Here is a 14515-nt window from a genome sequence, read left to right as displayed (position 1 = left end):
TAAACAAAGTGCGGCAAAAAGTCGACCAAAGGCTTTTCTCATCATCTTTTTTTTTTTTTTTTTTCCTATCTTGAGAACGGACATACAATTAGATATAATGAAAGATAAAAACTAACACGTATTTATTAAATGGTCTTACAAACAATCAATATAATAATTCCATGTTTACAAAATAGTAACCAAGCTAGGTAAAGTGCTGTGAAGTACTTTAAATACAGACGATTTGTAACGCTCCAGTTTCTGGTTCCCCACTACGGAGGTGCTGCTCACAGGTGTGAGCACCGTGTGCTGCCAACAGGCACTGGGACTGTGGGGGAAGTGTGCTCAGAGTGCTGAGATGGAGTCTGGAAAAGTGCAAACCAACCAAACCAGAGAACAAGAAGCGGTTTGGGATCCTATCGCTTTGGGCCAAATGAGTTCCCCTCCTGTGCTGCTTTCAGCTGAAGAGCCATGGGTCAGTGCCCAGCGGGGACATCAGGACAGTGCGCAGTGCAGAGAGGTGCTCACGCCCTGCACTTCACATGCATAAAGCCCTGTCTGATACTGAGGTGTAGGAACACAAGGGAAGGTTTTCAAGTGGGGTTATGGCACCACGTGAGCAGATCCCACGGCATCGAGCTCAGTGTGAGCTCGCCTCCATGCTCCACAGCCTGAACGGGGTTGGCCTGGAAAGCGCCCAAAAGCTGGCCTTAAGCATCACAAACACAGGCTTCGAAGCCACACACCTCCTTGTGCTCACTGGAGCTTCTCCCTGCCCTTGTATTTCATTTTGGAAGATGAGAAGACGATGGCAAAGGTTAGCAAGGAGACAAGTTGAACCATGGGCAGTTGATGTGACCGGAGTTGTACATAATGGCTATGTTGTGGCTGCTGCTAGAATACAGCTTAATGAAGGCTTCTGAAGTTATTTCCAACTAAACAGGGTGGAAGGGCTTACAGAAGAGAGAAATATTTTCTTTGCATTCTGCTATCCAACTCTTGTGGAATGTTCTGAGGCTGAGCAGAGGGTTTCCTACCAGCCCTTGTTTGGGAGCAGAGACATTCCACAGAAAATAAACATCTTTCCTCTACTTTAGAAGGAATATCGTATGCTACAAAATGACCTCCTTCCCATTACACAGTTCTTAGGGGCTTGCATAAAAAATACTATATAATCAGCTACCATGAGAACAGATAAATTCCAGACACTCAAATAAGCAACAATGTCCCTAATCTTTAATGATTTGCTTGCTCGAGTTTTGCTATTAGTTTCTGTAAGAAAATTGAGACTCACACTTTGTTGGAGAAAAACTGATCTACGTTGAACCCAGAAAATGGATCATTTACAAAAAGTCTGATAAACTCCTCCAACGGCTTATCCTCCTTGGTCTAATTTATTCTCCTAGAAGAGTGCCCAGTGTTAGGTACTTTCAAGACCACAAGTATTCTTCATAAAATGACAATAAAGTGCACGCTGTTGCAATGCCATCGCTGACAGCCACTCTCACCCACCCACTCCAGCCAAGCTTACAAAGGACTGCTGCCTCCCCAGCCTCCCCTATCCTGCAGCCTGTCATTTCCCTGGGCACCAGCACCCCTGTTCAGAGAGCACACCTTGTCTAGGAGCTCTGCAAAGTCCCATCAGCATCCTGGAAGTTGTAGGCTTCTCACTGTATCTACTGCCCTGTACACGCAGCAAGGATACAATGTTCTTGTCTAAGAAACATAAACGGCCCTTAAACTTTGTGATTTCCCAGCAAAAGCTTCCTTTGTTTCTATTTTTCCAAATGGGAAGGACAGGCTGGGGGAAGCTGAAAAGGAAACTTAACAATTAACAGTGTGAAAGCGACGTGGCCATGTTTTTTAAATAAGTTTCAGAAACTCGCTTTTAATGGTAAGATGCTATAATTTCAAATCAGCAACTTGGGTGATCTATATCCAGCATCCACTTACTTCGAAGTGGATTTGATAATGAAGGCACAAGCTCACTTTTTTACTGGTAAAAGACAGCAAACACGGTCAATATGCATTACTGACACAAAAGCACAAGCGACGATGAAGCTAGTGTCAAAAATTCTCCGCATCTTTCCTTTAGCTACAATCTGTTTGGCCATCTGCCTACCTTTTCACCTCAAGAAAAGAAAAAGTAATTAGAATGGAGTTAACTTCAAACACAGGTTTACCTACACATACACATTAGTAGAAATTGTTATACTCTGTTGCTGAACTTTCTGAGGGTCCTAGATGACAGTATTTGCCTCTTAAAATGCCAGCAAATGGAAAATCACTTCAGTAGTAGCAGCTGACATGGTCCCTCCACTTTGCTAACAGTTTATGTCACAGTAGAAATATTAACTTTACTTCGTCCTATTTCTTTGATTACTGTTGTGTGGTATTACAACTTGATTTTGTTAAAGGTGAACGAAGAAGCCCTAGGAAAAGTTAAACGAGTAACCTGCTTAAGATCCCATGCCATTCACTGAGCACGTGTGGAGTTTAAAATGGTCAATCACTGAAACAAGTTCATTTTTGTTTGATTGTTTTAAATTACATGCCAGGAAAAAGACTCTGAGTGTCTTCCATAGCAAATCACTAAGTACTTTAAGTATCTCACAAGATCCAGCTTGTACAACTTTTGTTGAAAGTGATGGCAGTTGTGACAGGGAAAAACAAAACCAAATGAACAAACAAAACAGAAACAAACCCCACAACATTTGGAATTATGCAAGTGGCAGCTAAAAAAGCCCTTCTCTTCACCTCTAACTTTTATATCTTCCCTAGTCCAAACAATAACTATTCCACCTGCTCCCCAAAAGGCTGTTCAGATTACACAGTAACTCATCTATAAAAATGTATTGGCTGACTTCACACAGGCAATACTGCCAAGGGCCAGACTCTGAAGGAACACAGCAGGTGGTCAGTCACGTAGCGTGCCACTTCACAACTCTACAAGCCTAAAACAGCAAAGAATGTGGAAATGCATCACCATATCCAATATAACTCAAAGTGTTTTAAGTGTTAAATCAAGTTCTCCAATAGTGCTGCACACACATTTAAGCCAGACTTCCGCTGGTTAATGCATTCTTAAGTAGGAGATGTACTATACATAACAGTAACTGCAGGGATTCATACTTCCTGCCATGATTGAAGGAGGTGAGATTTAGTTAATCTCACTGCGATCCTCTGATAACTCATCTTTGCTGTGTTAACCATTAACTGTATTACATGGTTGGCAACTATGAGTAAATCAATTGCCGATGTTGAAAATTTGGCTCAGGACCCCAAAATGCATGTTTGGCATAAGGTAAAAATACCTCTCCCCCAATCCTTTTGAATAACTGACCTCCAACACACATCTGCGACCGGACAGTGGATAGATAATTCATTTCCATGCTATTACAGTGAGGTATAACTACCAGAAACATTAAACTATCAGTATCAGCTGATATTTATCCAGTTAATTCACTCTGCATAAGGGAAATTTATTACAACACATCTAAAGTGATAGTTAAAGCTTACAGCTCAGAATTTTCCTTTTTTTGCATTTGATTTTGTGTGTTTTATGTTTCATTTCCTTTATGTCACCAGCTGCAATTCCCAGGTTAATGATTTCCAAGCAGATGTGAAAGGAAGCCCGAAGACTTCTTTTTTTCCTGGGATTCTGCTTCTTGGCCTTGTGAAAGTCCCAATTCTTTCTCAATCTGCTCAAGCTCAGACTGGTCGAGCAGTTCAAAATCATCGGCTTCCTCGGTGTCTGTCTCCTCACTCAAGCTGGGCACCGCGCGTGAGGGAGCTGGCTGCACAGACTGCAGCTGGTCTTTGATGGCAGCAGACACCGCGGCGGCGATGACATCCCCAGCAATACCGCTCATTAAATTAAAGGTTTGGTCACTGGTCAAAGGCAAGGAGAGCCCTGCGGTGGACGGTCTCTCTTTACTCTGTCTGGAAGAACGTTCCGCCTTTAAAGACATTTGTTCTCTGTTTCTGTTTTGCTGGGTGGGCATACCGATGCTCGAGTCATCATCGTCATTTGTTCCTGCACCATTTTCTAAAGAAGGGAATTCTGAGAGATCTCTAGCGAAAGCTTCTTCGTGATCACTAGGTCGGTCAAAATCTATCACAGGATTAACAGAGGGAAACTGTTAGCAAACAAGAAAGGCTTCCCCCAAAATGCAGCCGTATTTAAAAATGCAATTTGTAAATTTTCCTTTGAATACATTTATTATTCCATAATCTTCTGTTGTGTTAACACAGCGGAGCTTTAGCTTACATCTAAAATAAAATAGAAACCTAGTACTTCGTATTACCTGATATCAACCTGACTTCGAATCTGAAATTGTACCGAGTGAGGAAATCATTCCAATCCCATTAAAAATGATTAAAATGTAAAACAAAGGAACAAAAAAATAAACCAAACACTTAGCTATATTTCATTTCCCATTTCAGTGATAACATAACATTAAAATATTCTGCCTAAAGTCATTTTGCAATATTTATGTGGAGATTTGGAAAAATGCTTGAGAACAACTCCTTTCAGTACTGTTTGAAGAAAATACCTTTTTAAAGTGGTATCTAGCTGTATATGAAACAACCCATGCAAATTCATCACAGCCAGTTCTAAAATACAACAAACACCTAAAGTCCTAGCAATTATAATGTAACATGTAACAAGTCTTTGAAGTCTTCTTCTTCAAATACATATAAATTACAATATATGTAAATTACAAATTTACAGATTAGAAATTACAGATTTTCGATAATTCTTTTAAAAGTGTAATAAACTTTTAATAGAATGTTTAAACAAAGATGAAAAAACAATGTAAAGACTTAATTCATAGTTTTTCATGTTCACGTCCAGTGCTTGTACTAAATAGGGAACAGAAAAATGGAAACTACAGATGACCAGTATAGTTTCATGTATTCAAGTGGATAAAAGCAGAATGCAAACTAGTAAAAAATTAGATTTTAATGGCTGCTTTAATTGCATGTTTTTAGAAATCTGTAAAGCATACTGACTACAGTGCATGGCTTGTGGAATACACCTGAATGAGCATAAGGGAATACTTTGAGGTAGTACTACTAGGCAATATTTGAATGAGAAAGCAAAAAATATTCAATTTGAACTTACTTTCTATGAAAACAAGCAATATGAGCTTTCATAAGGGCTAAGGAAGCAAATCCTAAAGCTCTGATACATCATTTGCTTCATTTCCTTTTGGAAAAAGAGGCTGGAAAGGTGATGAGGAAAAGCTATGTAAAGTGGTAGCTCAAATGCAGAGAGCTTTGAGGAGAAATGTGCCAGTCCTTGGATTCATCCAGTCTGGTCTCATGCTTATGTGTATGTCCAGTTTGCTGAAGTGCTCCGCAGGGGAGAAGAGTGGATGTTTTTTATTTTTCACTTAGCATGGCCTTTAACACGCTCTCCCACATTTCCTTACAGCATAATTGGTGAGTGAACTAGGTAGGTGAACTGCTGGAAAACTACTGGAAAATTGGCTCAACCGTAAGGCTTACGGGGCTGTGATTAGTGACACAAAATCCAACTGGATGCCAATTAGTGGTAGTGCCTCTGAAAGGCACTGCAGCCAACACTGTTCTAAGTTTTTATTAATGATGTCGATGATGGGTTGGAGTGCACTCTCAGCAAATTGATGGACAGAAAGGAACTGGTCTGGGGCAGATGCATTTAATATTCTGGAGGTGAGAAACCTCATCAGGCTGAAGAAATGAATGGGCTGAAAGGGAATGTTATGAAGTCCGGAACTGTGCAGTCTTGCAACTGGGATGGAATAACCAATGCAGCAGCACTAGCTTGGGGCAATGAGACAGGAAGCAGCTTTGAAGACATTCCAATTTATAATTTTATGATCATGCAATGCAGGCCATTTACAACTCGAAATATTAGCAAAATAATTTATGTTATTAATTTGGCCTTTATAATGTGGCTATGTAATATCACCCTACTTGCCATTTTCAGTGAACGTCTTAGAAGAAAGGTGCAAGATCAGCAGAGCAGCAAATCTACACAAAGGTTTACACCAAACTACCGCTGTTCTTGGCATTTATTCAGGCTTAGTACAGCTGAATGCTTGGTCTGTAAAAAGCACGAGCTTCAAGTTCCAGACAAGATCAAGACAAGTGCCTGAGGATCTCTTCCTAGTCTTGGTCTTAATGTCTCATTTAGGCTCATAACTGGATGTCTTTAATTGGCTGTTTAGCCATTCAAAGTATACACTTCTTTCCTAAAAGAACTGATACTAACTTAAAATGTTTACTTGCTTAATAGTTCTGGTAGAAGAGGTCTGGCACATACTTGGATGCATCTGTTTTACTCACTGCTACTTATACATTTAGATGCCTAGTGATGTACTTCATTATTTTTAAGATGAAGACAGCTCTTATAGAAGTTGTATCCAAAATAAACACTGGAATGAAATTTAAATTCAGTATTGAAAAACAAACAAATAAGCAAGCAGGTGAAAACAAACCAAAAAAGGCCAAACACTTCTGTTCCCAAATTCTCTAATAGTTTTCAGGTAACTTACAAGACTGCAATTTGCTGATAAAATAGAAGCTGTTACATACCATCAGATGTGTCTGTCTGTGGAGAATACCCCTCGGATAAGTTAAAGGTCCCATTATCGGTCCAAGAAACTTCTGATACATCTGTGTCAGACACTGACAGCTCTTTGGCAACAACTGCAGGACTAACCTACATATAAATTTAAACATTCACATTACAGGAAGCCAATGTATAGATATTGAAAAAGAAGTATCCTGCATATCACAGCACTATACATCATCTCTTATTTAAGTTTTAATGGTAGAAATATTAAAATAATATTACAGAAGACTTAGAAATGAACCATCCCTCTTCTTAATTCATGAATATATTTGGCTAAAGCATAGGAAATTCCAATTACTCATTAATGTAATATCTTACTGTAATGAAATCAAAATAAGCTTGCAAATACAAAATATGCATAAATATAAAGAAACACACTGAATGAAAACAAAAGCATTTTCCACAAGATATCTGAAACACAGCCAAATCTTAACTCCTTATCCTGTAAGAATTTATCAATGTTCAATTAAGTCTGCTACAATTTTTTATCCTATTATATATATATTCGAGAATATTAAAACTCCTTCAAGGTGATCACTGTCAAAGTCAGGCTCTACACATGACTGATCCAATACCGTGTCAGAATTTCTAGAAATCTAATTGCTTTTTTAACAACTGATGTTCTGATTATAATGGAAAAGTTGTCTGCCATACATATTGAGAGAAAAAGGAGGTATTAGAGTGTTCTCATACATACTTGAAAAGATATTTGTAGATAATATACTGATTCACACTATTATTGAAAACGATCTGACAAATGATTAAACAATTATCTGACAAATTATATAGAGTTTCTCTGCATTTCCCTTTTATATTTTAATTTTTAAGAATTAGCTGCAATTTCACTTCTGCAAATACAGTTGCCCTTGCTATGAAAGTCTAGTTTAATCATTCTACAGCCAGTACAAAATAAACATACTGATCTAGATAGTAGTCTAGATATTATCTATATAGATTTTAAAAAGAAGATACGGCTGACTGAAAAAAGTCACCTTAGGACACAGGGCTGATATGTCTAATTCACTGTCATCTTCTGTGGCTTTTGTTTTTGCTGTTTCTGAAAGAAAAAAAGAAATTATCCTACTCATGACAATGGACTTCCAGACTGAGTGTGTGCTCTCTATCACACAATTTAGGTAGTACAGCAAACTGTCACCTGTTGATATAGGTATCATTTATGTAATATGCTATGGAGGTGAGAAAAAAGGTTGAGTAAAAGGCTAGGTATCTATTAAAATATATTGTTCAGGAGCCAAGACAGGAGGGAGAATGCTGCTCTGAAGTGCATTCAAACACATTTATTTACCTGCATTGTACTTCCTTCAGAAGCCTCTGTTGGGTCACGTTAACATAATGTGTCCTCAATAATATATATTTGTCTTTTAAACTATGCTGCCAGTACGAGCTGCAATTGCAACATACTGTTAAAACAGGCAGTGTAGTTACGCCAGTACATTACATTACTTTCACCTGAAAACATACAGTTTTCTGGATAACTGCATGAAGTATTCACTCCTTTTTTTGTTTGTTTGTTTGTTTTTTGTTTTTTGTTTTTACACCCAGTTACTCTGCATTCATAACATTTCTATGCAAACATGCATACAAAGCATCCTGTGATGTTTGGCAGAATGTTGATCCTAGCAGATGAACAGAAATACAATTTTCACCTAATTTCCTCTCTGTCTGAGAATAACTTGGTGAATATTTTAAACTAATGTAAGCTAGTATCACTGGAAAGCACAGTCATGTTATTGTTGGTTGACTGTTTTTGCAACTTGCTGCTTCTTCTCTTGTGCCAGTACAAGGATGTGTGAACTCATGAACTGAAGCCAAGTGGTTAAGCAATGCAGGGAGCTTGCCTGGTTTAAATTAAACTCCAGGATGAGAGGCAGGAAAGAAGAACTCTAAACTGGCCCATTTTTCCAGCATTGGCTTATGAAATTTATGAAATAACAGCTTAATCTTTCTCTCTGCCAGATTCACTTAAAACTGGAACAAGGTGGAACAATGCATGAAAGAAGCAATTCAACGCATTATTCCTTATTTCCAACAACTATTTCATTTTCCCTGAGAGAAACAAAAAATGCAGCTGGTTCCTCTCACTGTGTTTAGGAACAGGAAATTATACAATTAACTGCTGTAAGAAACATATATTTTAAAGCAGATATGAAGTCTACTGAGATAACGCTGACTAAAAAGTTCAGGCTACCTGCGAACAGTGACCACAACTATGAAGTTTTAACAATCATAACTAGTGCTTACAAAAACAAACTTAAGACAACCTCATCCACTTAAAATATTTTTCTTGAAATTGCTTTATAACTTAAAATCCAAAGGTTTCTGAGGTTATACGGATTTCCAGTGAGATGGGTGAGATTTTATTTTAAGCTGACTTCTCCCTGATCTGACTAAAAACTTTGAATAATTTCAAGCTAATGGCCTACTATAATTCTTAAATGCTTACTGAGTATTTGGGGAAGAAAACATCTCATTTTTCTCGTTGCTGCTGGGAGTAAAACAAGGCAGATACAGATGCTAGAACAGAGCTCAGTTTCTTAGTGAAAATCCTGTGATGTACAGTTTTGTGCTCTTGAGTGATTCTCTCTCCTGGATGAGTTTGCCTTATCTAAATAGAAATAGACATTTCATACTTTACATCAAGTAGGCTTTTTTTCTGAAGATCTACAAGCAGTACAGCTAATCACACATGAAGAGAACCATCAGTCCTGTCTTGCTTCCTTCCATTAAATCTTTTTTTCTTTTTTTTTTGGTCACTATACGCAGATGTTTGACACACATTACCATTCATTAAGCTAATGACAGCCAGTTTCAAAGTAAGAAACACCTTTACATTTGGCTTCACGGGACAAGTCAAACTGTTTGCAAGGCAAACAAGGTGGCACATCTGCATACAGAAATGCATTATTTGGGACTGCACTTAGTTACTCACCAGATCTCTCTTTTTTCTTCTGGTTGATGTATTCCACTATTCCAAAATCTAGTTTCATCAGAACAGACTTAACTTTGTTGCATAATTTCTGTCCAAATTCATTGCACTTGAGGAAGGGACATAAAAAGGCACACAATACTGTGATAGGGACAGAAAGAGAAAATGCACTGAAATATTGCTTTATAAAAAGTTAATAAATAAAGATTAAACAATGCATTGTATTATTAATTCTACACAATATAATTAATTTTGCATAAGATAGCCCACATTGAAATGCCCATGTCTGACAAACTCTTAATAAATCCATCTTTTGGGAGCCACTCCTACTCACCACAAAACAATACCATGGTATTCACACCAAATGACACCCTTCTTAGTTCCAGCAAGGGACAATTTATGATATCTGTAACATTTATCATCATCTTGATTTAGTCTGATTTTGACATCCCTATCTGAGATACATGGCTATGCAACATTATGGCAAAACCAACAAGCTGAAAAAACCCATAAGCTGTCTTCCAAAGAGCAAATGACATTTGTCAGAATTTACATCTATGTATGCACATATACATGTGTATATATGCATGTATGTGTAACTATAAATAAAACATAGTCTCTATACTGAGACCAAAGAATGAACAAACCACATACATAAACTGTGATTGGAAAAGAGACCATACTTACGCAAGACATAGGAGAGGACAACTCCAGGAATGTAACTTCCCAAGACAGTGAAAAATGTACATACACTGCAGACTAGTAGGCAAAACTGACAAAGACATGAAAATTGGCCATTAGCATTTCCATTTTTATAAACATTTACATCATTTTGCAAAGAAAAATTCTCCAGAATGTTGCGTTCCAGATGAATCTAGAATGCAGTGGAAAATAGGTTTTTTTTTTCTTTTTTCTTTTTTTCTTTTTAATTAGGAAATGCATTAACACTTCTTGTGCAAATAAGCATAAAACATGCATTTTTTACTAGTCAGAATGTATTTCCTTTTCTATGATAAAAGCATGCTATTTTTACTCCCAAGCTCAGTAACCACTAAAATTATGAAAAATTATTTTGTCTTCATTACAGAAATGGCTTAACACTTAATATGCAAGAAACAAAACAAATTGCTAGGTCAATTTTACAATGCATGCATCCAAAAAAGCAAGAAATCCTTTTATAAATTGTATAGTTCTGTTGTATTATTTCATACAACTGTTATGTTCTGATGCTTGCTGGTCACCCTAACATCCCACAGTGACAAGACGGAGTTGAATTTTAAATACAAAATTTGAGATTCAGCCTCTGCTGTAACTGAGATATACATAGAATCATAGAATGGCCTGGGTTGAAAAGGACCACAGTGATCATCTAGTTTCAACCCCCCTTCTATGTGCAGGGTCGCCAACCACCAGACCAGGCTGCCCAGAGCCACAGCCAGCCATCTTTCTGCAAAGCACAATATTGAGTACAAAACTGATCTGTTGAAAGTTTACAGTAAAAATTAATTTGCTTTAGAGTTGAACTGTAACAAAATTGCTCATTCAAAGAAATTTTGCACATAGCTAATGTGCTTATAATTAAACTGCAAAATAGTGATATGGCTCAAAGAACAAAGTCAGGAAAAAGAAAGGAAAACATGCTGTTAAAATCAACTTTTCCAAATCAGGATTAGACCTATCTTAAAGATACAGCTACTCTGTCACATCAATACAAGGCAAAATTATAGTATTGAGTATACCAATATTGCATTTCCTAACCTCAGTATGCTCCAACTTCTTTTAAACATCACCTCATCATCCTAGCCACAGAATTTTTTTGTATGTGTTTTTGTAATTTATATACCTTCCAAATGTATTTGATCCTCCTGTTATTTTCAGTCTGAACCCTAATATTCTTGTGTAGTACTACGTGTTTCCAATTTGTTTATTCTTAAGGGCTTTCATGTAGCATTTTTAATTGCGATCAAAAGAGAAGAAAATAAATACCCTAATCTTCTCCTTCTACATTTTTATGATTAGCAATAAAAATGTAAAAGCAAAATCTACATTTTCCCAGTGCTACTGCTACTATATGCTGTTACATTTATTTACTTAGAAAAAAGAGTGCTGTTTCACACTGGACTAGAGTTACATAATCATCCTCTTCCCATTAGGAGAGAATAAACCCTCCTTTTGCTTGCTTCTTCATGAACTGCATTCTACAGCTCATTTTTTCCAGAAAAAAAGCATCAAATGCCTGAAGCTGTATAGAAGAAAAATTACCACAGTAAAATACGAAGAATTCTCTTTTATCATATAATACGTACGATACAGCTCTTTCTGCAAACTACAGTTATTTGGAAAAAAACTCCACACATATGTTTTTGAATGGTGCTGTATTGATTGATTGATTGATTGATTGCTTTTTATTGGTTTTATAAAACAGTCGTGCTTTAAATCTCCCTTCCACAGAATGACTGGTGAGGTTCCAGCAGCTGAAATAATAGAAATTTATTGCAAAGCTTTACCATGGACCCCTTTTCTCACCGATCATCTGTCCACCTGTGTTCTGCACACAGGTAGCACTTAGGAGAAACTCACGATTGAATGTATCATAATGTGTGTTTTGATTTCTTTTTCTGTGTTTTTTCCTTTTTTAAAATCTACCTCGCCTTTGTATCCAACAGTATCAAATTATCACTTTTAACTCGCCAGCGCTTACCTTGCCAGGGTTTTGTTCCTTGAAGTGGGACATTTCTTGAAGAAATACAAATAAATTCATCAGTGCTTCTGAAAGGCACTGATTTATTCTGAGTCTGTAGTCTTGCCTGGAACTGATGACTTCCCAGCTGAGTAAAATGAACACAAATACACAACAGCTTTAGTTGTAGCTCATATAAATACATAAGTTGCCTAAAAATATATGAAGCACTACTGACTTGCAAACTAACCATGTTGAAAAGATATAGCCTTCAGTTATCTAATGGATGCTGCAGGCTAAGCGTATTTTATACATACTTTTTCTTTACACATTATACAAGCTGTAAGAGTCCATAAGAATTTTAGCTTTTCTCAGTAGGAAGTTATTCGATTGGTTGCTTTTGCCTAGCCCCTCTCCAGGAGGCACTCACAGCCTACTACTGTTGTGTCATACTTCATTAGCCATGGTTTATGTTCATGCTTATTTATCTTTTATTGTATTTTGGAACATGAACTTGTTAATATTGCTCACTTCTAGGTATAAGGAAAGTTATGGAGATTTCCAAGTATTTGAACATATGCTTGTATTTTTGTGAGGCACCTTCAGAATGAATTCACGTACAACAGCACTGCTGTCCGTACTCTGCTGAGCCTCACGGCCCAGTTATTTTGGAGTTTTGTTCCCAAAAATGACAGACTTATTGGCATTTTCATTTACTTAATGCCTAACATTTTTCAGAAGATAGATGGATCCCTGCCAACACAGACTTCTTTGTCCTCAGAAGTACTTCTCAGATCCCTTGGAGCGAGTTCACAAACCTGTACGTACCCACAACCCCAAAGTTAAAAAAGAATGTCTAAAAAACATTGCTCCCTCATGTTATTTCCTTTTTTTTTTTTTTTTGAGTCTATAAAGAAAAAGCTGTGATGATGCAGATCTTATTAGCAAGAGCAATGAGTTCACTTAGAAAGCCAAGGAGATAATGGTTGAAGGAAAAGGGAGAGGAATTCAAGGTGTGATTTGCTTCAGAGTTACATGCACAACTGCACTGTACTACAAGAGATATGCGGGTGTTTCCTAAAAAGATAAGCTTCTCCTAGCAGGGCTAAGTTATATGCTGCTACTTTCAGACAGTTTTGGGAGCAGGCAAGGTGCTAACCCAGCACTGAGGGGATGGTAATTAAAATGGTCAAGTGGCCTGAATGAGGCAGAAACTTTGATCAGTGAATCACGAGAGCACATAAAATAATGTAGCCCACATGGTTTTGTACATTGTGTTGTCAAATGTAAAGAAAGGCTTTACACTGATTCAGATTTCTGGTCACAGATTAATAGCAAAGCCATTTCACACGCTTGCTAAATATATGCAGAAACATGTATTTCACTTTATTTTCCAGTGGGGAAAAAAAAAAAAACAACAACACCAAAAAACCTATTTATCTATTTTCAATTGAATATATTTTCAGTTGAATAACCCACAGGGATATACCACATATTCTACTAATTGTGATAAAAGAAGAAACGGAACTCTGAATTTCAAATCCAGTGTTTCACAAAAGTAACGCTGTTCTTAAGCTCTCCTTGAAACTTGCAGCTAACATTTCAGCCAAAATGACTGAAATGAATGGAAAACCTATCTGACATCCAATTTAGCAATGTACTCGATGAGTCTAAGGCCACTTTTTCTTAAAAAATCTATTCTCCTAAATATGCAGGATAAGAGGGCTGCAGGCTTCTGGTGAATTGTACAGTTTGGTCCATATGTTGTCCGCCCTTAAATTTGTGAATTTGTACATAGTTGTAAGTCAGGAATAAGCCTTCTTCCTGCTTACACATGACATCCATCCTTATTTTACATGAGCATGTTACAGATCTTCTGTTGCACTGTGGGCTTCTCAATTTCTTTGAACCAGCTTTGCAAAAATAACAGAGATTAACCATCTTCTCCTATTTTCAAATTCGTGGTCTTGGTAGCATCACTTCTCTATAGAAGTCAGGAAGAATTTTGGTCAAAAAAGTCTATTTACACACATGGACAACCTTTCCCTCTGCTTCTATTTAACTACTGCAAAGCCACTTCACCACGAGGTGGTGATACAGCACCATGTGTGTCAGGGTAAGGTTCGGGAGCCATTTTACACAGAACATACATAGTATTAAAGGAGTCACATTCAAACTGTGCTATGCATAGTGAAACAAAGAACACAGCTTTTAGAAGAACTAACTTCTTGGTCACAGTTAAAACTGTGCGTTGAAACGCAAACTGTTGTCCCATTCCAGGTAC

The 14515-nt window shown here is 37.3% G+C and overlaps 1 protein-coding gene across 1 annotated transcript in view; it reads right to left on the bottom strand.

Annotated features, from left to right (window-relative positions):
* Nucleotides 1-98: 98 nt before the first annotated feature.
* RETREG1 (reticulophagy regulator 1) overlaps nucleotides 99-14515 on the bottom strand; it is a 62657-nt gene continuing 48240 nt past the window's right edge. The window contains exons 4-9 of the mRNA XM_085220428.1: nucleotides 12253-12379; nucleotides 10239-10323; nucleotides 9555-9692; nucleotides 7597-7661; nucleotides 6565-6691; nucleotides 99-4093 (exon numbers count right to left, since the gene is read on the bottom strand). Coding sequence (XP_085076554.1) covers nucleotides 3582-4093; nucleotides 6565-6691; nucleotides 7597-7661; nucleotides 9555-9692; nucleotides 10239-10323; nucleotides 12253-12379 — 1054 coding nt within the window. The 3' untranslated portion in view covers nucleotides 99-3581. The remainder of the gene's footprint in view (nucleotides 4094-6564; nucleotides 6692-7596; nucleotides 7662-9554; nucleotides 9693-10238; nucleotides 10324-12252; nucleotides 12380-14515) is intronic.

Source organism: Meleagris gallopavo, chromosome 3, assembly GCF_905368555.1.
Source record: "Meleagris gallopavo chromosome 3, MGAL_WU_HG_1.1, whole genome shotgun sequence".
Taxonomy (NCBI): Eukaryota; Metazoa; Chordata; class Aves; order Galliformes; family Phasianidae; genus Meleagris; species Meleagris gallopavo.
Note: the sequence above shows the minus strand (reverse complement) of the source record. Positions and strands in the feature narration are given on the sequence as shown.